The sequence below is a fragment of the Salvelinus namaycush genome, chromosome 8 (genome assembly GCF_016432855.1).
Source record: "Salvelinus namaycush isolate Seneca chromosome 8, SaNama_1.0, whole genome shotgun sequence".
NCBI lineage: Eukaryota > Metazoa > Chordata > Actinopteri > Salmoniformes > Salmonidae > Salvelinus > Salvelinus namaycush.
Window position 1 is genome coordinate 33,170,498 of NC_052314.1, and position 27,790 is coordinate 33,198,287.

A 27,790-nucleotide genomic window follows, 5' to 3' on the forward strand; every position below is an offset into this window, starting at 1 on the left:
TTAGTATTTACTATAGTGTTTTTTGTTTTATTATCTTTGACATAGTGGGGGCATTATCCCTGGGGTCCAAGGTCCAATCCTCATTCCCTGGGGTCCAAGGATTGCTGCCTGGAGAATGTGCTTGTTTAAAAATCTTCTCTTCTCTCCTCAGAAAAGATCATAGATAATATTCTGACAGCCACAAAGAGCTATGGTCTGGAAGATGAGCTGGACAGGTATTTCACACCTCTACCACAACAACATCAGGGGGCATCTTGGGGTATTTAAAGGGCCATGCCTGCTTCTCAAAGACATTCAGAAACTAACCTCCAGTATGCAAACTCTCGGCTTACTCAGAAATATTCTAGCCTGGTCCCAAATCTGTTTGTGCTGATTTGCCAATTTATGGTCATTGTCATGCGAAACGACCATATAAGTTGGCTAGACAGCACAAACAGATCTGGGACCAGGCAAGAAATATGTTCTACCAATCCCGAAAACATTGCTGATTTACCAGTGTTCTGTCTTGTTAAGGGCTTGGATCTTTCCGCAACCATTATTTGCCGACCTGATATCATCAACTAAGGAAATTGGGAATGTGTTTAATTTTTCACCTGGAATGTAGAACTCAGACTAAACAGAGGTCACATTCTCTACTACATAATGCTGTCAGGGTACCTGATAGCAATTGCACAACTACACATAATATCAGAATAAATCACTGTGCAGTACTTGTCATTTTCCTCTCTTCACAAACCTCACAGAAATTGTGTTTTTCTGCTGTTCTTTTCCTGCTCTTCTAGTCTGAGTTGTAAAAAGTGCATCATCATGGGAAATGGTGCTATTCTGACCAACAAGTCTATGGGTGCAAGGATTGACGAGTACAACGTGATTGCAAGGTCAGTTTTAAAAGGCACATCAACTCCAGGGTTCTTAAATAATCTTTCCTGGATTCCTTACATCCTCTATCCTCGCCTCCTTCTCAAAAGCACTAGAGGAGAACATCCGAAGTTCTCTGACCTTCTCCAATATGTTTTGAGAAAGAGGCGAAGAGAGAGGATGCGAGGAATTGAGGAAAGACAAATTGAGTAAGAGCCAATGATTGTGAGAACCCTATGTTTATAGATTCCTAATCCCAGTTGACCTGTGTGTGTTGCAGGTTGAACGAGGCTCCAGTGAGTGGCTATGAGAAAGATGTGGGCTCCCGGACCACTATTCGTATCACCTACCCAGAGGGAGCCATCCAGAAGACTGAACGCTACGAACAAGACTCCCTCTTTGTTCTCTCTGCCTTCAAAGCTCTCGACTTCAAATGGCTGCGGTCCATGATCTTTAAAGATAGGCTGGTAAGTGGTAATCCAGCAAAGAGTGACCGTTCCTACAACGTTAGGTAAAGTTCCAATTGAGTCCCAATTCATGGAGAAAACGTTAAAGCCATGCCATGAGAACATCAGGGTTGGGGTCAATTCCAATTTAATTTCAAATTCAATTCTGGAATTCAAGCAGGAAGTGGAGAATTTACTTGGAATTCAATTGGAATTGCAGCAATCATATTTTTTTATTGGAATTCAATTGGATTTAAATTGTCTGAATTTGAATTGTAAAAGAAAATCAACTCTGGAATGGATTTGGAATTCAATTGGAATTCAGACTGTCTGAATTGGAATTGAATTGGAAAATAAAAACATAATTGGAATGGAATTGGACTTTATATGGGCAAATTCCTGTTACTGGAATTAATGCATTTAGCATTGAAATTGAATGCAAACTTTCTTTTAAATCAGTTTTCATTGTGAAAATTATCTTCCCCAAACTTGAAACTCAGGCAGTCCTTCTTATGTATGCCAGTTAGGCTCTACACCCTTTGTAAAGCAGATTAATGTGCTTCATTTTAAGAAGTTATTTGGCTACATTAGTTGTTTTTCAAACTTTATCAAAACATATACAGTACCAGTCAAAAGTTTGAACACCTACTCATTCAAGGGTTTTTCTTTATTTTTACTATTTTCTACATTGTCGGGTGATTGTGGAGGCCAGGTCATCTGATGCAGCACTCCATCACTCTCCTACTTGGTAAAATAGCCCGTACACAGCCTGGAGGTGTGTTGGGTCATTGTCCTGTTGAAAAACAAATGATAGTCGCACTAAGCGCAAACCAGATGGGATGGCGTATCGCTGCAGAATGCTGTGGTAGCTATGCTGGTTAAGTGTGCCTTGAATTCTAAATAAGTCACCGACAGTGTCACCAGCAAAGCACCATCACACCTCCTTCTCCATGCTTCACGGTGGCAACCACACATGCGGAGATTATCCATTCACCTACTCTTTATCTCACAAAGACACGGTGTTTGGAACCAGAAATCTCAAATTTGGACTCATCAGACCAAAGGACAGTTTTCCACCAGTCTAATGTTGATTGCTCGTGTTTCTCAGCCCAAGCAAGTCTCTTATTATTATTTGTGTCCTTTAGTAGTGGTTTCTTTGAAGCAATTCTACCATGAAGGCCTGATTCACACAGTCTCTTCTGAATAGTTGATGTTGAGATGTGTCTGTTACTTGAACTCTGAAGCATGTATTTGGGCTGCAATTTCTGAGAATGGTAACTCCAATGAACTTATTGTAACGGCGTTCCTCCTCCTCTTCATCCGAAGAGGAGGAGCAGGGATTGAACCAAACTGCAGCGTTGTGAAATGACATGATATTTATTCAAACAAGACGAAAAACGAACTATACTTGATAATAAACAAAATAACAAAACGAATGTAGACAAACCTGAACATACGAACTTATAAAACACGAAGAACGCACAACAGGAAAAATGACTACATAAAACGATGAACGAACGAAACAGTCCCGTATGGTGCAACAAACACTGACACGGAAGACAACCACCCACAAACAAACAGTGTGAAAACACCTACCTTAATATGACTCTCAATCAGAGGAAATGAAAACCACCTGCCTCTAATTGAGAGCCATATCAGGTCACCCTTTAAACCAACATAGAAACAGAAAACATAGACTGCCCACCCAAACTCACGTCCTGACCAACTAACACATACAAAAACTAACAGAAAACAGGTCAGGAACGTGACACTTATCCTCTGCAGCAGAGGTAATCTCTGTGTCTTCTTTTACTGTGGCGGTCCTCATGAGAGCCAGTTTCATCATAGTGCTTGATAGTTTTGCGACTGCACTTGAAGAAACTTTCAAAGTTCTTGACATTTTCACTATCCACTGAGTTTTTAAACTACAGTAGGGAGCGCAATATGGTTTAATGTGCCAATAAATCAGCACAATCTACTTTTTTGTTTTGCCAGCATCTTAAAGCTAAAATTGGGATCATGTATACTCTGCTAATGACCATACACATTTTTTTTATGAATTTAGCGAACTTGGAATTTGTGGTAAGTGCATGCTGGCCGCCGTCTTTATGCACCTCCGCTTTTGAACACTTACGGGAGATTCTGGAGCAGACCCTGAGACAGTGTTCTCCACCACCATCAACAAAACACCAAATCATGGAATTTCTCATAGAAGAATGGTGTAGCATTCCTCTAATAGAGTTCCAGACACTTGTAGAATCTATGTGAAGGTGCATTGAAGCTGTTCCGGCCCATGGTGGCCCAATGTTGTATTAATACACTTTATGTTGGTGTTTCATTATTTTGTGACTTACCTGTTTATACCCATCTTTACCACACTGTTTACCTCAATTGGATAATACTAGATAATAGTAGCCTTATAATCTGACTTTGGAACTCCGCACTTGTTGTGACTGGAGAATTCATATTTATGTCATTATACCATTTGTACCATTATACCATACTGAATTGTATGAAGAATATGTATGTATTTTTTTGGGCCGCCTCAGTCCAAACAATGTAAGAAAGGAAATACATTTTTAGGATGGAAAACCGTTTTCAGTGTAAACTTAAACGACCAAAACAGATATACAACATGTAGAAAAGATCATGTATCTAGATATTTTTATCACCAAAATAAAAGCTAAACAGTCTGGGAGAAATGAAAATTCCCCAAATAATTAATTTAGCAGTATGTATTTTGTTATTATGTTTGAGCAAAAGAACACAGCCTTAGCCATGGCAAATGCATAAAATTGCAGGAAATTAGTGTTAAAACTGCAACATTTTCTCTCAGCTCCATGGCAGAATATGTAGCAACGCAGGAAATTTGCTTTAAACCTGTAACATTTTCTCTACACCACCAAGATGGGAGCCTCTAAAACGTTCTCTAAAATTCAGCCACGCCAATCGGCCGACCACATCCATTGCCATGCCCCCTTCCACACCCACTAGCTAAGCCACTTTTTGATCCAGAAGAAACCCTGGAATACACTTTCAAGTTTGAGGGAGAGTTTATTTTCCTTGTACCACTCCACCAGGGCCCTCACCTCCTCCCTGTAGGCTGTCTCATCATTGTAATCAAGCCTACCACTGTTGTGTCATCTGCAAACTTGATGATTGAGTTGGAGATGTGCGTAGCCATGCAGTCATGGGTGAACAGAGAGTACAGGAGGGGGCTGAGCACGCACCCATGTTGGACCCTCTTTAGTATAGAGGGCTATGACTTTTTAAGGTTGCTTTGTAGAGGGCTGTGACTGACATGGTTTTGGTCTCTGAGAAGAAAAATGTCTAGCTCTGGTTACAGTCACTGTGGTCATTCCTTCATGGTTGAGTGGGAATAGAACACATACAACACACTCCTACTTTCAAAATAACAGCATACCTTATTCTCCCTTCCTCTCTTCATTCTCCAATCTTTACAGAAGGATGGGTCAGAGTCAAATCGTATAGTATTGTATCTGATGTAGGCATAAATTGCATGGATATGAACATCTATAGGGGCTCTACAGACAGACTCCCTCCTGTCCTTGTCGATGCTCTGATCACTTAGAGCAGGAGGTGGGTCAGGGTGTGTGGGGTTCAGAGGGTTGGGGGGGCCAGGGCTGGAGGCTGACAGGCTATGGGATTCAGGGGTCTGATGCACATCAGAGAGCAACAGTATCTTAGATCTGGGCTCACCTGGCCTGCCCAATGCCCATAGACAGACAGTGGATGGATGGATGGATGGATGGATAGATGGATGATAGGCATATCACCGGGGTGGTCCTGTGAGTCTGGATCACTATTCACACAGTGACAGACAGGTGGGTATTTCTATTTATTGTTGGATCCCCTACTCTTCCTGGGTGCAGACACATTAGGCATATCATACAATAAAATAAAACAGTATATCATATAACATCATTACACCAATACATATAGTGCATTCGGAAAGTATTCAAACCCATTGACTTTTTCAACATTTTGTTACATTACATCCTTATTGTAAAATGTATTAAATTGTTTTTCCCCCTCATCAATCTACACACAATATCCCATAATGACAAAGCGAAAACAGGTTTTTAGAAATGTTTGCAAATTTAATAAAAAATAAAAAAACAAATACCTTATTTACATAAGTATTCAGACCCTTTGCTATGCGACTTGAAATTTAGCTCAGGTGCATCCTGTTTCCATTGATCATCCTTGAGAAGTTTCTACAACTTGATTGGAGTCGAATCAAACTTTATTTGCGCCGAATACAACATGTGTAGACCTTACCGTGAAATGCCTTAACCAACACTGGAGTTCAAGAAAGAGTAAAAAAAATATTTACCAAATAAACTAAAGTAAAAAAGAACAAAAAGTAACAATAAAATAACAATAACGAGGCTACATACAAGGGGTACCGGTACCGAGTCAATGTGTGTGGGTACAGGTTAGTTGAGGTAATTTGAACATATACGTAGGGGTGAAGTGACTATGCATAGATAATAAACAGTGAGTAGCAGCAGGGTAAAATACAAATGGGGGTGGTGTCAATGTAAATAGTCCAGTGGCCATTTTATTTATTTAGTCTTGTGGTTTGGGGGTAGAAGCTGTTAAGGAGCCTTTTGGTCCTAGACTTGGCGTTCCGATACCGCTTGCTGTGTGGTAGCATGGAAAACAGTCTATGACTTGGGTGACTGGAGTCTTTGCCAATTTTTTGGGCTTTCCTTTGACACCACCTAGTGTAAAGGTCCTGAATGGCAGGAAGCTTGGCCCCAGTGATGTACTGGGCCGTACGCACTACCCTCTGTAGTGCCTTACGGTCAGATGCAGAGCAGTTGCCATACCAGGCGGTGATGCAACCAGTCAGGATGCTCTCAATGTTGCAGCTGTAGAACCTTTTGAGGATCTCAGGAACCATGCCAAATCTTTTTAGTTTCCTGAGGGGGATTAGGCTTTGTCGTGCCCTCTTCACGACTGTCTTGGTGTGTTTGGACCATTCTAGTTTGTTGTTGATGTGGACACCAAGGAACTTGAAGCTCTCAACCTGCTCCACTACAGTCCCGTCGATGAGAATGGGGACGTGCTCGGTGCTCCTTTTCCTGTAGTCCACAATCATCTCCTTAGTCTTGGTTACGTTGAGGGATAGGTTGTTATTCTGGCACCACCTGGCCAGGTCTCTGACTTCCTCCCTATAGGCTGTCTCGTCGTTGTCGGTGATCAGGCCTACCACTGTTGTGTCGTCTGCAAACTTAATGATGGTGTTGGAGTCGTGCCTGGCCATGCAGTCGTGGGTGAACAGGCAGTACAGGAGGGGACTGAGCATGCACCACTAGGGAGCTCCAGTGTTGAGGATCAGCATGGCATATGTGTTGCTACCTACCCTCACCACCTGGGGGCGGCCCATCAGGAAGTCCAGGATCCAGTTGCAGAGGGAGGTGTTTAGTCCCAGGTTCCTTAGCTTAGTGATGAGCTTTGAGGGTACTATGGTGTTGAACGCTGAGCTGTAGTCAATGAATAGCATTCTCACATAGGAGTTCCTTTTGTCCAGGTGGGAAAGGGCAGTGTGGAGTGCAATAGAGATTGCATCATCTGTGGATCTGTTTGGGCGGTATGTAAATTGGAGTGGGTCTAGGGTTTCTGGGATAATGGTGTTGATGTGAGCCATTACCAGCCTTTCAAAGCACCTCATGGCTAAGGACATGAGTGCTATGGGTCTGTAGTCATTTAGGCAGGTTGCCTTTGTGTTCTTGGGCACAGGGACTATGGTGGTCTGCTTGAAGCATGTTGGTATTACAGACTCAATCAGGGACACAGTTGTCCGGAACAGCTGATGCTCTCGTGCATGCCTCAGTGTTGCTTGCCTCGAAGCGAGCGTAGAAGTGATTTAGCTCGTCTGGTAGGCTCGTGTCACTGGGCAGCTCGCGGCTGTGCTTCCCTTTGTAGTCTGTAATAGTTTGCAAGCCCTGCCACATCCGAAGAGCGTCGGAGCTGGTGTAGTATGATTCAATCTTAGCCCTGTATTGACGCTTTGCCTGTTTGATGGTTCGTTGCAGGGCATAGCGGGATTTCTTGTAAGCTTCCGGGTTAGAGTCCCGCACCTTGAAAGCGGCAGCTCTACCCTTTTGCTCAGTGCGAATGTTGCCTGTAATCCATGGCTTCTGGTTGGGGTATGTACGTACAGTCACTGTGGGGATGATGTCCTCAATGCACTTATTGATAAAGCCAGTGACTGATGTGGTATATTCCTCAATGTCATCAGAAGAATCCCGGAACATGTTCCAGTCAGTGATACCAAAACAGTCCTGTAGTTTAGCATCTGCTTCATCTGACCATTTTTTTATAGACCGAGTCACTGGTGCTTCCTGCTTTCATTTTTGCTTGTAAGCAGGAATCAGGAGGATAGAGTTGTGGTCGGATTTACCAATTGGAGGGCGAGGGAGAGCTTTGTACGCGTCTCTGTGCGTGGAGTACAGGTGATCTAGAATTGTTTTCCCTCTGGTTGCACATTTAACATGTTGATAGAGAATTTGTAGAACTGATTTAAGTTTCCCTGCATTAAAGTCTCCGGCCAATAGGAGCGCCGCCTCTGGGTGAGTGGTTTCCTGTTTGCTTGTTTCCTTATACAGCTGACTGAGTGCGGTCTTAGTGCCAGCATCTGTTTTTGGTGGTAAATAAACAGCCACGAAAAGTATAGCTGAGAACTCTCTAGGCAAGTAGTGTGGACTGCAGTTTATCACAATATACTCTACTTCAGGCGAGGAAAATCTAGAGACTTCCTTAGATTTTGTGCACCAGCTGTTGTTTACAAATATGCACAGACCGCCCCCCCTCGTCTTACCGGAGTGTGCTGTTCTATCCTGCCGGTGCAGCGTATATCCCGCTAGCTGAATATCCATGTCGTCATTCAGGCACGATTCCGTGAAACATAGGATATTACAGTTTTTGATGTCCCGTTGGTAGGATATTCGTGATCGTACTTCGTCTAGTTTATTGTCCAATGATTGCACGTTGGCGAGTAATATTGATGGTAACGGCAGCTTTCCTACTCGCCTTCTGCGGGTCCGGACGAGGCATCCGGCTCTTCGTCCTCTGCGTCGCTTCCTTTTGCGAATAATTGGGATGTCTGCCCTGTGGGGTGTTTGGTGAATAATTGGGATGTCTGCCCTGTGGGGTGTTTGGTGAATAACTGGGATGTCTGCCCTGTGGGGTGTTTGGTGAATAATTGGGATGTCTGCCCTGCGGGGTGTTTGGAGAATAATTGGGATGTCTGCCCTGCGGGGTGTTTGGTGAATAATTGGGATGTCTGCCCTGCGGGGTGTTTGGTGAATAATTGGGATGTCTGCCCTGCGGGGTGTTTGGTGAATAATTGGGATGTCTGCCCTGCGGGGTGTTTGGTGAATAATTGGGATGTCTGCCCTGCGGGGTGTTTGGAGAATAATTGGGATGTCTGCCCTGCGGGGTGTTTGGTGAATAATTGGGATGTCTGCCCTGCGGGGTGTTTGGTGAATAATTGGGATGTCTGCCCTGCGGGGTGTTTGGTGAATAATTGGGATGTCTGCCCTGCGGGGTGTTTGGTGAATAATTGGGATGTCTGCCCTGCGGGGTGTTTGGTGAATAATTGGGATGTCTGCCCTGCGGGGTGTTTGGAGAATAATTGGGATGTCTGCCCTGCGGGGTGTTTGGAGAATAATTGGGATGTCTGCCCTGCGGGGTGTTTGGAGAATAATTGGGATGTCTGCCCTGCGGGGTGTTTGGAGAATAATTGGGATGTCTGCCCTGCGGGGTGTTTGGTGAATAATTGGGATGTCTGCCCTGCGGGGTGTTTGGAGAATAATTGGGATGTCTGCCCTGCGGGGTGTTTGGTGAATAATTGGGATGTCTGCCCTGCGGGGTGTTTGGAGAATAATTGGGATGTCTGCCCTGCGGGGTGTTTGGAGAATAACTGGGATGTCTGCCCTGCGGGGTGTTTGGAGAATAACTGGGATGTCTGCCCTGCGGGGTGTTTGGAGAATAACTGGGATGTCTGCCCTGCGGGGTGTTTGGAGAATAACTGGGATGTCTGCCCTGCGGGGTGTTTGGAGAATAACTGGGATGTCTGCCCTGCGGGGTGTTTGGAGAATAACTGGGATGTCTGCCCTGCGGGGTGTTTGGAGAATAATTGGGATGTCTGCCCTGCGGGGTGTTTGGAGAATAACTGGGATGTCTGCCCTGCGGGGTGTTTGGAGAATAATTGGGATGTCTGCCCTGCGGGGTGTTTGGAGAATAATTGGGATGTCTGCCCTGCGGGGTGTTTGGAGAATAATTGGGATGTCTGCCCTGCGGGGTGTTTGGAGAATAATTAGGATGTCTGCCCTGCGGGGTGTTTGGAGAATAATTGGGATGTCTGCCCTGCGGGGTGTTTGGAGAATAATTGGGATGTCTGCCCTGTGGGGTGTTTGGAGAATAATTGGGATGTCTGCCCTGCGGGGTGTTTGGAGAATAATTGGGATGTCTGCCCTGCGGGGTGTTTGGAGAATAATTGGGATGTCTGCCCTGCGGGGTGTTTGGAGAATATCGTGTGAGTCCTGCTTGTTGTTGTTTAAAAAATATGAGTCTAATCCGAGGTGAGTGATCGCTGTCCTGATATCCAGAAGCTCTTTTCTGCCGTAAGATACGGTTGCAGAATCATTATGTACAAAATAATTTACAAATATCGCGAAAAAAAACACAATAGCACAATTGGTTAGGAGACCGTAAAACGGGGGCCATCTCCTCCGGCGCCATCTTGTGTAATAGATGGCAATAGTAGGTGTCATCTTCCATCAGTTTTCACCCTCCGAACAACCAGGTGAAACCTGAGACCATATGTTTTTGGTTTCCCTAGGGTGGGGGGGGGACTGTGTCCCTGGGCCTGGCTTTATGTGTCCCTTGCTGTGATGTTGTTGCCCCATCAGAATCAGAAAGGCCCTTTATTCAGAACCGGTCTGACAGAGAGGTGGGTTGTGTCTGGGCTTGTCCTGGGCACACAGCCAAACCACCTCAAAGCCACTTGGCCATATTTTAGTCACTCTTCATTTGGAAATATCAAAGGAATCACTGTGGTTTATTTGTACAGGTGACGTGTGTTAAAATTCACTGACCAACTGCTAAGCATCAGCTCTCACTTTGCCAGTTTCTCAGCTGAAGAGAAGAATGAATGACTAATCATGAGGCAGAAGAACATGAGAAGCAGACCTTGGTTCAAATATGAAACTGAAATAATTTCAAATACATCATCTGTGTTTGATTATGCTTGGCTGACTTAATGAACCAATAGAATAGTCCCCAAATGTAAAATCCTGCCCATCTGGCATTCCAAGCAGGCTAAAGCAAAAGCTTAAAGTATTTTAAATGATTTAAATTAGTATTTGAACCCAGGTCTGATGAGAAGAGATGTTGAGGTGCTCTGGGCTGGCTGAGCTCCCTTGTAATTGATGGTCAGGTCTAAAAGATGGATGACTTGTGCTGTTGGAGACCACCAACAGAGAGACATCACATTGTTATAGCAAGTGGTAAATGTATTACTGATGTCTTCATTTGTTATTACCATTTGTAATGCTATTATTCAAATGAACCTTTCTTCCACTTTCTCTCTCTCTCTCTCTCTCGCTCTCACTTTCACTCTCTCTCAAGTAGCATAGTACAGATGGGTTCTGGAAGTCTGTGGCCCGTCATGTCCCCAGGGAGCCCAGTGAGATGAGGATCCTCAACCCTTACTTCATCCAGGAGGCTGCCTTCAGGTTCATTGGCCTGCCACACAACAAGGGACAGATGGGGAGAGGGGTGAGAGACTGGAAAACTAACTGATCGAAACACAATGCCATCAACCGCAAGAATCAGGCTCTGGTTTTATACAGCTAACAACTAGTCATTTACATAAATAGCCCACAGAATATGTGTTATCAGGATACTCAAGGTAGTTTAATTACATTCTAAGAAATTAAATATAAAGAAAAAAAAACTCAGCTGTTTCACACATAAGCATGCGTTAATGGCTGGGCTGGGCTGCACTGGTTCATGTGCTCTCCTTGTCTGTGTGCCTGCTCCTATCAGGACAGGTCAGCCCTGACACACAGCAGACCAGGTCAGCCCTAACATACTACCCTAACACACTGTAGACACACAGCAGACCCTCCAAGTGCCCGATAGTAGTAGCTTTTAGTAACATCCTCGGAACATCAACACCTAGTAGAGAGACGTGGTTGAGAGCCACGGAGGGAGCAAGGACTTGGGAAGCATGGACCTGGGCTGGAGATGTGGAGGCTGGAGTTGGTTGGCCCTTTTTATCAATCAGTAGCTTTGCCGTAGCTGCTAAAGAAGATGTGCTTCCCTGTTGCAACATCCACACCTATAGAGGCATGGCTCCGAGCCATGGAGGGAGCAAGGACAGTTGGCTGGAGAGAGGTGGTTGGCTCTGTCAGAGAGAGCAGACACCTTCAGCACCACAGATAAACCTACAGCAACTGTTCCCTCAGACACCAGAAGCCAGCTGATAAATTCACTTTGTCCTACCTGGGCGTCCAGCTATCTTTAATAGGATTTCAGGCCGAACAGAGAGAGAGCAAAAAAGGGGGAGAGGGAGATGGCGGGGGGACACACTGTGTCATTGACATTGTTTCCTCAATCAAATCAAGTTTTATTGGTCGCATACACATATTTTGCAGATGTTATCGCGAATTTAGTGAAATGCTTATGTTCCTAGCTCCAACAGTTCAATAATACCTAACAATACAAAATAATACACCCAAATCCCAAAAATAAAAATAAAGGAATTAAGAACGGACAATACTCAATATAAATATACACTGAGTGTACAAAACATTAGGAACACCTTCCTAATATTGTGTTGCACCCCATTTTACCCTCAGAACACCCTCGATTCGTCAAAGGCATGGACTACAAGGCATCAAAATCGTTCCACAGGGATGCTGGCCGATGTTGACTCCAATGCCTCCAACAGTTGTGTTTAGTTTGGCTGGATGTCCTGTGGGTGGTGGACCATTCTTGATTCACACGGGAAACTGTTGAGCGTGAAAAACTCAGCAGCATTGCAGTTCTTGACACACTCAAACTGGTGCCCCTGGTACCTACTACCATACCCCGTTCAAAGGCACTTAAATATTTTGTCTTGCCATTCACCCTCTGAATGGCACACATGCAAAATCCATGTCTCAATTGTCTCAAGGCTTAGAAAATCCTTCTTTAACCTTTCCTCCCCTTCATCTACACTGAAATGGATTTAACAGGTGACATCAATAAGCTTTCACCTAGATTCAACGCTTAAATGTGTTACTCACATCGTATAACAAGCGCTCAGTCTCCACTTGCGAATCCACTTTGTCTCTGTAGTGACGATTTGCCGACGGGAGGGAGGGGGCGGGCCTTGTAGCTGTCCCAGAAGGGGGAGTAGCAATGGTCAAGAATTCTTAATGAGCCAGTGGCGCAGGCGATGTGTTGATAAAATGTAAGTAGCGTTTTCTTCAGATTTGTTTTATTAAAGTCCCCAGCTACATTAAATGCGGCCTCGGGATATGCGGTTTCCAGTTTGCACAAAGTCCAGTGTAGTTCCTTGAGTGCAGTCACAGTGTTGGCTTAAGGGGGAATATAGATGGCCGTGATGATGACCGAAAAGTATTCTCTCGGGAGGTAATGTGGTCGCCATTTGATAGTGAGGTATTCCAGATTCCGGGAGAACAAAAGGACTTGAATTCCTGTACATTACCACAATCACACGAGTAGTTAATCATGAAAAATACACCTCCGACTTTCTTTTTCCCAGAGAGTTCTTTCTTACTTTTCAAGGGATGTTACGGAGAACCCAGATGGCTGTATGGATGGGGACAGTATATCTGGAGAGAGCCATGATTCCGTGAAACAGATGATGTTACTGCCCCTGATGTTTCTCTGGAAGGAGATGCTCGTCCTGAGCTTGTCTACTTTATTGTCCATGGACTAAACATTAGTGAGTAATATTCTTGGAGGCGGTGGATGGTATGCAAATTAAAGCCCACTCCGTATTCCTCTTCTGCTTCGAGGGCGTCTTGGAGCAGCCACTGTGATGAGTGGAAATGTCTTGGGAGGTACGAACAAAGGAGCCAATTCAGGAAAGTCTAATTCATGGTTGAAATTATAGTGACCGGGCAATCTAATATCCAAAAGTTATTTTCGGCTGTAGGTAATAATGCAAGAAATGTTCTGAGCAAATTATGTAAGAAATAACACGCAAAAAAATAAAAATACTGCAAAGTTGGCTCGGAGCTAGGAACTGGACGACCATGTCGGCGCCATCTTTTCGAATCTTGACTCAGCTGTGACTAAAGTCTTTCAAATAGTTCCATTACTTCTGTTTTGGTAACTTTTTTTTTTTTTTTTTTTTACATTTTTACATTTCTTCTTTGTTACCCCATGTGCTATTAACCTCCAGTAGTTCTAGTAGTCTACTTTACTCACTGTCCTGTTTCAGGGAACATTTGTCTTCTCTTCTGTGTTTTCCAGAATATTCCGACACTGGGGACTGTTGCCATAACAATGGCCCTCCATAACTGTGATGAGGTAGCCGTGGCTGGATTTGGTTATGACATGAGTACCCCCCACGCCCCCCTACACTACTACGAGAAGATCAGGATGGCGGCCATCAAACAGGTACAAGTGACCTGACACTGACAACAGCCATTTGCCCCGTCTACGTATTCTCTGTCGACCCCTTAAAGGGTCACAGTGGGGCCTTGACACACACACACACACGCACACATGCACACTTACATACATCATGGAAACATGAAAATAAATATGTAATCTATTTTGTATACAATGCATTCATCTGACCATGAGGTCACACTGACCTACTGTATAGCAGAAGGTTTGTTAAGATTTCTAGCAGTCCTGTTGAAATAATGGAAGCTGAAAGAGGGGCATGTGTAATATATGTTGTCAGTCTGATAGTTAACTATGGATGATGGTTGTGTCATCCTTACCCAGCAACTCACCTCTCAACTACATGTTCACACGCACACAGTCCACACAGCATCAAAGTGAGAAGAACCGATGGCTTAGTTTGGTGCCAACGTTAAAATAGCTTCATTAGGAAAAACATTTATAAATGTCTTGTTAAACAAGTGGGAAATTAACAGACAAACTGACCTGAATATTTGAACCATAATTGGCACAGTAATTGTAAACTATTTCCAATTAAACCTGAGTCATTCTTTCTAGAGACGTGTAGTGTGTAGTGAACAGGTGTCTGGTGTATGTTTGGCTATATCTAGAAAGCCTCAGATCTGCTTTTCATGCACTCACTCACCCTGCGTAACAAATGGCACCCTATTCCCTATAGTGCCTATATAGTGCACTACTTTTGACCAGGGTCCATTGGGAATTGGCTGCCATTGAGGACGCAGGTGTTAGTCTCCTAAGTTAGGTTGTGAAAGCCAGGGTTAGGTTAGCCTCGTCGCAAACCAGGCTTTGCTAGTACGGGAAGCCTGGGGAAGTTTCATGTAAGAAATCAGCTAAAGATGGGTGGGAATCCAGTGTAAATCAGTGACGCCTCACAACAAGTCAAACCCATCAAATGCCTTGCTTGGCGGAACTCGAAAGGTGCTCACCAGATTAGTGCTGTAGGAGCAAAAGTGCATGTGGACAAAATGTTTTTAACTAACAAGCATTGGTGACAAACATTCTAGAACATTTGCAGCATGCTGGTTTTCACAGCATTTCACTGTTATTCAAGATGAGCTAAAGCTGCAGCGAGAGGGGAGAAATGGTCTCAAATGCTAGCCATATAAATGTCATTTGGACATTTCTGGAGTGAAATTTGGCTGTGCAGGCTAGCATGAGGGACAAGATGTAGCTAGCTACAATGAGTTTTGTTTTGAGAAAAGTCAGCTAACCTTGTAAGGTATAACTAGCTAGCTACCATTAGCTACTAGCTAGTTTAATTTCTCTCACCATTATAACAACATTTTAATAAAAACAGCATATTATTGACCTAAAAGCTTAGCTGTGATTAGTATCTAGCTTATACAGGGTGATAGGCCACATAGAGCAACCGTGTACTGTATATCTCCCTCAAACTCAACTCTGGTCCTTTTTTTCATTGTTCCCCTCTAATGAGGGACTGATTTAGACCTGGGACACCAGGTGGATGCAATTAATTACAAGGTAGAACAGAAAACCAGCAGGCTCCGGACCTCGTAGGGTAAGAGCTGAATACCCTTGGTCTATCTGCTACGGAAACAACTACTTCCTTTTTGCAAGCCACATTGCTGAAATTAATAAAATGAACCTCATAATATGTTACCTGTAATGCTCATCTCCTGTAGCCTAATTGTTGTCATCTTCTTTTCATAGTGTACCTAAATTACAAGGGTTGAATTTCACTAGACAATTTCATATGTCAGGACTTAACAGGAATGTACCAAATCTGGTATATGGTTTGCCTCATATACATTGTCTACTGGTATCATTTTAAATTGAGAACATATAGCTCAACATGTTAACAATGTGTGAGTTTAGCTGTTCTCTGAGTGCTACAGGACTATGGCTGCATTGGCGATGCATGCCATATGATAAACGACTAAATGGATTCAGATATGCCGAGACAGATTGACAATCAAATAAAACAGATCTTACAACTAGACATAAAGGAAATGTTCATTTGTGAATACAACACAGAAACAGACACATTAGAGACAGAACCACTCTTTATTACAGGATTGTGATATGTGATTAACCAACATTGACACTAGTTCATTTTGAATAATAGTAATACATTTTTTTTTTTTTTTATAGAAGTTTAAAGGTGCAATATGCAGAAATCGCTCCCCCATTTTCTGGATGCTAAAATTCTAATTTCAGTTTGTGACAAAACAAGCAATATATAGTGAAGAGAATTGTACCACATAAACCGCTGTGAAATATCCTTTCAATAACCAAAAATATTGTATTTTCAGCTGTTTGAAACTGGTGTACACAACCGAAAGTAAAAGACTCAAATGCAAAACCAATGAACGGGAAGCATAGAAATTGTGCACATAGAATACATCTCCCGCTTCTATAAGTCACATTTCTATGTGAATTTGGTCGGGTCACCCAAAAAGTTACATATTTCAGCTTTAAACGCTTCTCTTCAAAGAATCAACTCTTCATCACTACAAAATGTACAAATAAATTAACTAATATTTAAAGATTAGACATCTAGGTATAAACAACAATAAATAATTGAGTAGTAACAAGTAGGCTATTATTACTAAAGCATAATTTCAGGTGAACAAAAAATATATATATACCAACGGTGGCAAACCTTGCTCCACTGGTCCCTGATCTACTGGGTGAGCAGACTTCTGTTTCAGCCCAGCAATAGCACACTTGATTATCACCTCATTAGGGTTGATAAGTTGAATCCGGTGTGTTATTGCTGAGCTGATGCACACCAAGCAGACCTCCAGCAGGGTTGACCTGCTCCAGTTGTAATAGGTTGATACATTGTGAGTAATATAACGCATATAACGTGTATAACGTGCTAATATAGGTACTGTGGGCCTACACCTATAACTCATGGCATATAGATAGGCCTATCTACAGTATGTTAGCAAATGTTGCATACAAAAATAATGCTGGTATACACAGTTGCTTTATGAGAAGGCGTTAAAGTTCATAGTTAGCCATTGTTCTGTAAACGCAAGATGAAAAGTACCAGCGGCTTAGTTTTGGCCCCAAGGGAGAGCAGGTCTGCCGGACCCATGGCCCAGTGAGACACGGGTGCTGGCCTGCGTAGATGGAAACAGAAAAGTCTGAGCCTTTTGGGTAAAACACTGGGGTAAATCCTGTATGAAAATCTGTCTCTTGGGACATTCATTGGTACCCCTCTCCATCTGCAAACACAGGTTTTCATTGATTTACATATCTGAGGACAGAAAACATCACAAAGAAACAGGCTTCATTATACTCAAATTAGACAGCACTGAATATTATGTTGCTAATATCTCTCTGTCTTTCCCTCTAGAGACTGGAACATGAGAATCTTTTCATAATGTCCTCCCAGAAAGTTACCTACCCTATCCAGTAGCCTACACCCTCCCTTTACTGACAGCTGGAGCTGGAATTTCATCCTCTTCCTAATCAAATAAAATGTTATTGGTCACATACATATATTTTCCCGATGTTATCGTGGGTGTAGCGAAATGCTTATGTTCATAGCTAACAATACAATACACGCAAATCCAATTATTTTATATAGAGGAATTAAGAAATGTAGTAATATTAGAACGAGCAATGTCAGAGTCAGGAATAGAAATATATATCTATATAATTGTGTCTATAGACATCATGGACAGTATATGAATAGAAAAGGTGTGTACAGCAGTAGTTATATAGGATGAGCCTTGACTAGAATACAGTATATACATATGAAGTGGGTAAAACAGTATGTAAACATTATTAAAGTGACCAGTGTTCAATGACTACAGTATGTACATAGGGCAGCAGTCTCTAAGGTGCAGGGTTAAGTACCGGGTGGTAGCAGGCTAGTAAAAATGACCAAAGTTCAGGGCAGGCTACTGGGCGGAGGCTAGCTAGTGGTGACTAGCTGGCTCGGACCACGGCCTGTAGATGTTCTGGAGGGCAGACAGTGTGCCCCCAGTGATGCGTTGGGCTGACCACACCACCCTCTGGAGAGCCCTACTGTTGCGGTTGGTGCAGTTGCCGTACCAGGCGTTGATACAGTCCGACAGGATGCATTCAGTGGTGCATCTGTAGAAGGGGCCAAGACAAATTTCTTCAGCCTCCTGAGGTTAAAGAGTGAGGTTGAACATGGATGGGCCATTTCAGGTTGTCAGTGATGTATACGGCGAGGTACTGGAAGCTTTTAACCCTCTCCGTTGTGGCCCCGTCGATGTGGATGGGGGCGTGCTCCCCCTGCTGCCTGCTGAATTACACGATCAGCTCCTTAGTTTTGTTGACGTTGAGGGAGAGATTATTTTCCTGGGCCCCCTTATTTTCCGCTAGGGCCCTCACCTCCTCTCTGTAGGCGGTCTCGTCGTTGTTGGTAATCAGGACTACCACTGATGTGTCGTCTGCAAACTTGATGCTTGACTTGGAGACGTGCGTGGCCATGCGGTCATGGATGAACAGGGAGTACAGGACGGAGCTGATCACGCACCTTTGTGGGGTCCCTGTGTTGAGGATCAACGTAGTGGAGATGTTGTTTTCTACCTTCCCCACCTGGGGTCGGCCCGTCAGGAAGTCCAGGACCCAGTTGCACAGGGTGGGGTTCAGACCCAGGGTCCTGAGCTTAGTGATCAGCTTGGAGGGCACTATGGTGTTGGAGGCTGAGCTGTAGTCGATTAACAGTAATCTTACATACTGTATGTATTCCTCTTTTCCAGATGTGATAGGGCAGTGCCATGGCGATTGCGTCATACGTGGATCTGTTGGTGTGGTATGCAAATTGTTGTGGGTCTAGTGTGTCCAGTAAGGTGGAGGTGATATGATCCTTAACTACCCTCTCAAAGCACTTCCTATCGCTGTGTGTGCCCCTGTCTGTCTTGAATGTGGAATAAAGTGTGTTCTGTACATCTGTCTCCTACTTGTCATTATCTGCCTTCTAACAGAGGACAGTTGTACCAACATGTTAAACCAGCACCTCTATTGGAGTCCACCGCCAGTTAGTGCCACTCTTTTTCACTTTAGAATCCCTCAGTCCAGAAGGGTTCCAAAAAGGGTTCCAAAATGCTTCTTTGGCTGTCACCATAGGAGAACCCTTTTGTGGAAAATGTCCTTCCTGAAACCAAAAATGGTTCTTTAAATGGTTCTCCTATGGGGACAGCAGAAGTACCCTTTTAAGTTATAGATAGTACCTTTATTTCTAAGAGTGTTGACAGGGTTAGGTTGTGAAAGGGTTAGTTTATAAAGGGTTAGTTTATGAAAGAGTTCTGACAGGGTTAGGTTCTGAAAGAGTTAGGTTGTGAAAGGGGGAAGTTGTGAAAGGGTTAGCTTATGAAAGCGTTAGGTTGTGAAAGGGTGAAGTTGTGAAAGGGTTAGCTTATGAAAGAGTTAGGTTGATCTGAAAGAGACAAAAAGACAACGTTGCGGGGGATCCCTTTGATGATGAGTCATACAGGTCACTTGACTGTGTTGCTGTGGTATCGGCTGTTCTCTGAACCCTTAGTTACTGGAACATACCAGTAACATCCACCCATCCATCTGCCCACTCATAGTCCACAGCTATGAACCTTACAGCCAGCCGGTGATTCTATGTTAGCATTCCCTGCTAAGCGTGTGTCCCTGTCTCCCCTGCCCACCAACATCCTGTCTGTTTAGCTTTGATAGTTTACTTCTCCCCAGTGGAAGTTTACACAAACCTTTGTCATTATTTAATACCCTTCTCCAAGAGTCTCGTGGTTACTCTCTTATATTCATCATGTTACTTCCCAGTTCCCACCACCACACGAGAGGCGAGATGTGGAGTAGGATATGAAGTAGGATGTGTAAAGAAAGTCAAGTGTGGGTGCTGAGTTCTAAAGAGGGGACACTACCACAAGCACCACAGCGTATGTGTCCCAAATGGCACCCGATTCCCTTAATAGTGCACAACTTTAGACCATAGTCCTAAAAAAAGTAGTGCACTATAGGGAATAGGGACACAGACAGCCACTAAGGACACAGACAGACACAAGTCCCTGTGTCTACAGGGGCCGTCTGATCTGCTGGTTAAGTACACAGCATTCTGCCTGGTCATAAATCACTCTTTACTGAGGGATGTCAGAGCCCAGAGTGGCTGCTCTGGTCCCTCCATGGCTGACATGCAATCACCTCCAGCACACAAACACACACACAACTCCGCAACTACTAATCCGAACGCTTAAAAGAAATGCCGCTACGCCCTCGGACAATCCATCAAACAGGCAAAGCATCAATTCAGGACTAAGATCGAATCCTTCTACATCGGCTCTGATTCTCGCCGGATGTGGCAGGGCTTGCAAACTATCACAGACTACAAAGGGAAACCCATCTGAGATCTGCCCAGTGATGGGAGGCTACCAGATGAGCCTAATGCATTCTATGCTCGCTTCGAAGCAAACAATACTAAAGCATGTGTGAGAGCCCCAGCTGTTCAGGATGACTGTATGATCATGCTCTCCGTAACCGTTGTAAGACCTTTAAACAGGTTAACATTCACAAGGCCACAGGACCAGATGGATTACCAGGACACGTACTCGGAGCATGCGCTGACCAACTGGCATGTGGTGCATGCATCTCGCCTCACGTGTGGTGGTGGGAACTGGGAAATAACATGATGAATATAAGAGAGTAATGACATTTTCAACCTCTCTCTGACCAAGTCTGTAATACACTATATATACAAAAGTATGTGGACATCCCTTTGAATTAGTGGATTTGGCTATTTCAGCCACACCTGTTGCTGACAAGTGTATAAAACCAAGCACATGGTCATGCAATCACCATAGACAAACATTGGCAGTAGAATGGCATTACTGAATAGCTCAGTTAATTTCAATGTGGCACCGTCATAGGATGCCACCTATCCAACAAGTCAGTTCGTCAAATGTCTGCCCTGCTAGAGCTGCCCCAGTCAACTGTAAGTGCTGTTCTTGTGAAGTGGAAATGTCTAGGAGCAACAACGGCTCAGCTGTGAAGTGGTATGCCATACAAGCTCACAGAACAGGAGCACCGAGTGCTGAAGCGTGTAGCACGTAAATTTGTCTGTCCTCGGTTGCAACACTCACTACCGAGTTCCAAACTTCCTCTGGAAGCAAGTCACCACAATAACTTTTCATCGTGAGCTTAATAAAATGGGTTTACATGGCCGAGCAGCCGCACACAAGCCTAAGATCACCATGTGTAATGCCAAGCGTCAGCTGGAGTGGTGTAAAGCTAGCCGTCATTGAACTCTGGAGTAGGGGAAACAGAGGGCACTGCGAACGACCCAGTGTATCACTGAGGCCGAACTCCCTGCCACCCAGGACCTCTATACCAGGCAGTGTCAGAGCAAGGCCCTAAAAATTGTCAAAGACTCCAGCCACTCAAGTAATAGACTGTTCTCTCTGCTACCGCATGGCAAGCGGTACCAGAGTGCTAAGTCTGGGACCAAAAGGTACCTGAACAGCTTCTAACCCCAAGCCATAAGACTGCTGAACAGTTGATCAAATGGCTACCTGGACTATTTACATTGACCCCCTTTATTATGTAATTCTTTATCTTAATTGTTTTGCACTGACACCCCTGCACTGGCTCTATTCACACTCACTAGACTCTAACCGCACATTCCCACTACACTAACACTCCACACACACACACCCTCCAACCCACACACACACACACACACACTACTCTCACACACACACACTTACATACTGATGCCACGCATAGACCCACTTTCACAATCTTCACATATACTGCTGCTAGTCTGTTTATTATATATCCTGATTGCCTAGTCACTTTTACCCCTACCTACATGTACATTACCGTTCAAAAGTTTGGGGTCACTTTGAAATGTCCTTGTTTTTGAAAGAAAAGCAAAATTCTGGTCCATTAAAATAATATCAAATTGATCAGAAATACAGTGTAGACATTGTTAATGTTGTAAATGACTATTGTAGCTGGAAACGGCAGATTTTTTTAAATGGAATATCTATATAGGCGTACAGAGGCCCATTATCAGCAACCATCACTCCTGTGTTCCAATGGCACGTTGTGTTAGCTAATCCAAGTTGATCATTTTAAAAGGCTAATTGATCATTAGAAAACCCTTTTGCAATTATGTTAGCACAGCTGAAAACTGTTGTACTGATTAAAGAAGCAATAAAACTGGCCTTCTTTAGACTAGTTGAGTATCTGAAGCATCAGCATTTGTGGGTTCGATTACAGGCTCAAATTGGCCAGAAACAAATAACTTTTTTCTGAAACTCATCAGTCTATTCTTGTTCTGAGAAATTAAGGATATTCCAATGCGTGAAATTGCCAAGAAACTGAAGATCTTGTACAACGCTGTGTACTACTTCCTTCACAGAACAGCGCAAACTGGCTCTAACCAGAATAGAAAGAAGAGTGGGAGGCCCCGGTGCACAACTGAGCAAGAGGACAAGTACATTAGAGTGTCTAGTTCGAGAAACAGATGCCTCACAAGTCCTCAACTGGCAGCTTCATTAAATAGTCCCCGCAAAACACCAGTCTCAACGTCAGCAGTGAAGAGACGACTCCGGGATGCTGGCCTTCTAGACAGAGTTCCTCTGTCCAGTGTCTGTGTTCTTTTGCTCGTCTTAATCTTTTCTTTTCATTGGCCAGTCTGAGATATGGCTTTTTCTTTGCAACTCGGAGTTGTACAAGATCTTCAGTTTCTTGGCAATTTCTTGATATTACCTCAATTAACTCAACTACCTAGTACCCCTGCACATTGACTCGATACTGGTACTTCTTGTATATTACCTCGTTATTGTATTCTGCATTTCCATGTAAAGTCTACACCAGTTAAATTTGGTGAATGTAACCAATACATTTTCATCTGTTTTGAACCAGATGTCAGTGTGCACTCTCCTTGTGTCAAATTGTGTTTTAGTTTGCAGCAGCACAAACCCGTCTCAGCACCACTCCCACCCCCCTGCCATGTATAATTGAGAGCTGTGGTAGTAAAGTATTCTCTCTGTGGGTGACCCAGGGCCCGTGTGGAGCTGTCATTCCAAGATGAACGCTGGGCCTCACACTCAAAGACCTTTGGGTCTGTGCCAGTAGAACCGCTCGGTCCAACAGGCTATCCTGCCTCTGAATGGAGCAAACACACACAGCTATGTACTGAACAGCTAAGACTGTTCAAACACTTATCATATGCTCTTTCAAATGGTACCTAAAGGATTCACTGCACTATTAGAAAAAAGGTAATATCTTGAACCGAAAGGGATTCTTAGGCTGCCCCCATAGGATAACCCTTTGAATAACACTTTTTGGTTCCCGGTAGATCCCTTTTGTTTCCAGGTAGAACCCTTTTGGGTTCCATGTAAAACCCTTTCTACAGAGAGTTCTACACGGAACCCAAAAGGGTTGTACCTGGAACCAACAAGGGTTATCCTATGGGAACAGCCAAATAACCTTTTTGGAAAAAAGTGTGAGACGAAATGAGCAAGACAGAACAAATATCACTTCCACTGAGAGTACAAAACTTTATGAACACCTGCTCTTTCCATGACAGACTGACCAGGTGAATCCAGGTGGAAGATATGATCCTTTATTGATGTCACTTCTTCAATCAGATGAAAGAGAAGAGACGAGAGCTTGTGTGGCCTACCACTTCACGGCTGAGCCGTTGTTGCTCCTAGACGTTTCCACTTCACAATAACAGCTCTAGCAGGGCAGACGTTTGACAAACTGGCTTGTTGGGAAGGTCGCATCCCATGACGGTGCCACGTTGAAAGTCACTGAGCTTTTCAGTAAGGCCATTCTGCTGCCAATGTTTGTCTATGGAGATTGTGTGGCTGTGTGCTCGATTTTATACACCTGTTAGCAACGGGTGTGGCTGATATTGCAGAATTTGTAGCGGTGTCCACATACTTCTGTATATTTCGAGTATGATCCCTTATTGATGTCACCTGTTAAATCTACTTCAATCGGTGTAGATGAAGGGGAGGAAACAGGTTAAAGAAGGATTTTTAAGCCTTCTTGAGACATGGATTGTGTATGTGAACCAACTCTACCTGAGATTACCAGTCTAGCCAACAGTACACACTCTTTTAAACCTGGTTCTGCAGATAGCTTGATTATAAAAAGGAGAACTCCCGCACACCCAATGTTTACTGCTCCACATTGTTTATTATGTCTAATTTTTGATCAGAGACCTGCAGACATCTTCTCCTAAGGAAAATGAAACACTTTTTTGGCAGTTATATAGGATAGTTATGTAAAGGGTGATGTTTTAGACCAGACACACGATAGCTATTGCCTTTCAACTGTTTGATAACAGCTATTGGTTTCAGTAGAGGCAAGTATGGGATAGGTTGTTCCTGTAAAGGATGTGGTTGATACTAATAAAAGGTCTTGAACATGCCTGCAATGACACTAGTTTTCCCATCATCATTTACCGTCATGTACCGGCATCTCCAACATCAGATATTTCACTATGGACGTTGCTGTTTTGTGCAGTGAAGTTTTCACGTTTAGCTCGTGAAGCCATAATAATACATCAGTTATCTCTTTCTCTCTCTTATCTTTTGCATCCAACAGCCCACGTTCAAATGGTTTAGCCACAACGTTTAGTGAACCACATTGTACAGTCATGTGGTATTGTCTCTCTCTCATCCGCTGTATTTAAGGGACAGCTCCGTAAGTGTAGAAAGCTGCTTTTAAAAAGACACAATAGTGTCCCTGTCAACCTCAATGGTCTGTTTACTTTCGGTCTTCTATTGTGCCTCTCGCCTTTGCCTCCACAGAGAAAATCTCTGTGATCAAAAGTTGAAAGTAAAGTAATAGTATGTGGACGCAACAGCTTTGTCATCCTCCCTGCCTCCATTTTCAAAGAATGTTACTTTTTACCTCCATCTCCTGTAAAGTACCTAATTGTTTCCTCTGCATCTCCTGTCCTCTACCCCTCTGTCCTTTCTATCTCTCCATCCTCCCTCTCTCCCCACCTATCCTCTCCTCCCTCCCTGTCTCCTGTTCGCAGTCCTGGACTCATAACATTTCTAAAGAGAAGGAGTTCCTGATTAAGCTGGTGAAGGCCGGGGTTATACAGGACTTGACCCATGGGATCTGTGGCTCAGGGTGCTGATGACAACATCCAGCCAATCCCAGATCACAGAGAGATATGGAGGAGAAACACAGGGGCAGCATTGTGAAGTCCTGCTCTGTTCCCCTCAACCTAACCTTCACCGCTGGCTGAGGCATACTGTTGTCAGGACAGAAGTCTGGTGAAGGGTTCTGAAGCGTTCCTATCTCTGACAGAAGATAACTGTGGTAGATGGCATCTTCACTGGACTTCCTTGGAGAGATAGAACTATACACAACACTTTAGAATACTCTAGAACACAGAGAGCTTGAACTCTGTAGAACACAGAGTTATACTGTTCTATTTTATGATTTGCTGCAGTGTGACAATAGTTTTAAGTTTTATTAGTCATATGTATGGGATACACATGGTATACACCGTCGAACTAAATGCTTACTTGCAAGTTCCTTCTCGACAATGCAACAACAATAATAAATAATAAATGATAAGAACATGAACATAAAGTAAATGGCTCAGTTGAATAGAATATATTTATTTGTATAAGTATAGTACAGGAAGGCACAATTTATAGTCCAGTATTTACCCGTGTGTTTTGGGGATTTGGGGGCAAGTGTTTATATTGTGCAGTATTTAGCAATCGTAATAAGAGTCTGGTAGCAGCATTTGTGGTGTTATGTGCGTGAGCGAGTGCGCTAAGGTGACGAGAATCAGAGCAGGTGGTCAGTCAAGTTCAAGTGTTAAGCAGTCTGATGGTTGGTAGATACAAATTGTCACTGAGCCTGTTGGTATCAGACATCATGCTCCGATACCGTCTGCCTGACGGTAAGGGAGTAAACAACTTGTGGCTGGGGTGTGTGGGGTCCTTAATGATGCCTGGAGCTTTCCTCAGGCACCGTTTCGAGTGGATGTCCTAGATGGGTCGGAGCACGGTCCCAGTGATGTGGTGGGCCGTCTTCACCACTCGCTGGAGGGCCTTGTGGTTGTGAATGGAGCGATTCCTGTACCAGTCCGTAATGCAACCGGTCAGGGCACTCTCGATGGTGCATCGGTAGTATTTGGAGAGGACCCGGAGTGACATGCCAAATTTCTTCAGTCGCCTTAGGAATTACAGACGCTGACGAGTGGTGGTGTTGTTGGTCCATGACAAGTCCTCTGTGATGTGGACACTGAGGAACTTAAAACTGCTGACTCAATACAGTATCATGAAAAGATGGACTGAGAATATCTTTGGAGGAGGAAGAAGTGAATACCTCTGCTCATACAGTATACTTGAATATATTCAGTCACCACATACGCATCTTAGAAACTGTTGTTACTGTTCTTAAACTGTTATTTTCAGATCTCGTAATGGCTGCGGTGCCCTCTTTATCTGGGCTTCGTCATTATGGGATGGTTGACGTCGGGGTAGCAAATAATGCGCATACATATTCTGCTTTTACTGTATCAGGAAGCAGAGATGCTCATGACTGTTAGAAGCCCTCCACAACTTCCTTCCTCCCCCCTTTTAAGATGTATTACAATTATTTACCTTTAAAGATTACTTTGTTCTACTGTCGTTTTTTTCAATGCAAAGAGGAGGACTGAACAATCAATCCCCTCACTGGATAAACATATATTATTTGTAAGAGCCTATATTTTATTTTACTGTTCTCTGTGAGAAACACTGGGCTTTGTGTGATCTTAAGTCCATCAGTGTGGTTCCCAAACACTGAACTGTCCTGGATCACGTTTCACACTGTTACTCTGGTCTTAATGCTGTTATCTTTGCTTGAGTCCCAAATGACACCCTATTACAGGGCTCTCCAACTCTGTTCCTGGGGAGCTACCATTCTGTAGGTTTTCGCTCTAACACTAATCTAGTACACCTGATTCTAATAATTAGCTGGCTGATAAACTGAATCAGGTTAGTTGGAGAGAAAAAATAAACAGGAGGGTGGCTCTCCAGGAACAGGGTTGGAGAGCCCTGTCCTATTGCCTATGTACTGTACTACTTTTGGCCAGGAGCCTATACGTCATTAAACAGACAATCTTATCCAGTCCGACTTACAGGAGCAATTAGGGTTAAGTGCCTTGCTCAAAGGCACAATTTTATCTAGTTGGCTAGGGGATTTGAATCAGCGACTTTAACACTCTTTACTGCTAGGCTACCTGCAGCCCTATAGGGAATAGGGTGTCATTTGGGATGCTTCCTTTATGTCAGGCCTCTGCATGGCCTGCAAACATACTCAGTGTTACTACTGACTACTGTCAGTTGTTGTATAAATGTTATAATTTTCTTTGTTTTTGCCCAAAATAATAGAAATGTTTTAAGTAATAATATGTGTTGTCTTAACCGCCATTCTCTGTTCAACTACATAATGTCTTATTTTCTACATTTTTGGTAGCGTAAAATGCATTACTGTAAAATGGATTACAGTAACTTACTGGAAGAAAGTGGCCAATCATTTGCTGTAATTAATTTTACAGTACTGCTACTGTAATCCATTTTACGGTAATGCATTTTACCCTACCAAAAATGCTACTGTAATCTAATTTACAGTATATTACTGGAATTACCCATGCAGCAACATATTATGCAGTGTTCTTTGCAAGGTCTCCTTTTGATATTTACCTTTTGGTCATTTAGCGGGTGCTCTTGTCCTTAGCAATTTTCAGTCAAATCAAATGTTATTTGTCACATACTTACAAGCCCTTAACCAACAATGCAGTTCAAGAAATGGAGTTTAAA

The 27,790-nt window shown here is 43.5% G+C and overlaps 1 protein-coding gene across 4 annotated transcripts in view; it reads left to right on the top strand.

Annotated features, from left to right (window-relative positions):
• Positions 1 to 26,599, top strand: part of LOC120052625 (CMP-N-acetylneuraminate-beta-1,4-galactoside alpha-2,3-sialyltransferase-like) — a 90,673-nt gene extending 64,074 nt beyond the window's left edge. For 2 of the 4 annotated variants that reach the window (XM_038999647.1, XM_038999649.1), the window contains exons 6-11: positions 152 to 215; positions 783 to 878; positions 1,139 to 1,325; positions 10,971 to 11,117; positions 13,830 to 13,976; positions 25,000 to 26,599. In XM_038999647.1, coding sequence (XP_038855575.1) covers positions 152 to 215; positions 783 to 878; positions 1,139 to 1,325; positions 10,971 to 11,117; positions 13,830 to 13,976; positions 25,000 to 25,104 — 746 coding nt within the window. In that variant the 3' untranslated portion in view covers positions 25,105 to 26,599. Of the gene's footprint in view, positions 1 to 151; positions 216 to 782; positions 879 to 1,138; positions 1,326 to 10,970; positions 11,118 to 13,829; positions 13,977 to 17,334; positions 17,635 to 18,715; positions 18,903 to 24,999 lie in introns of those variants that run through there. The other 2 variants (XM_038999651.1, XM_038999650.1) reach the window with 2 other exon arrangements.
• Positions 26,600 to 27,790: the final 1,191 nt, after the last annotated feature.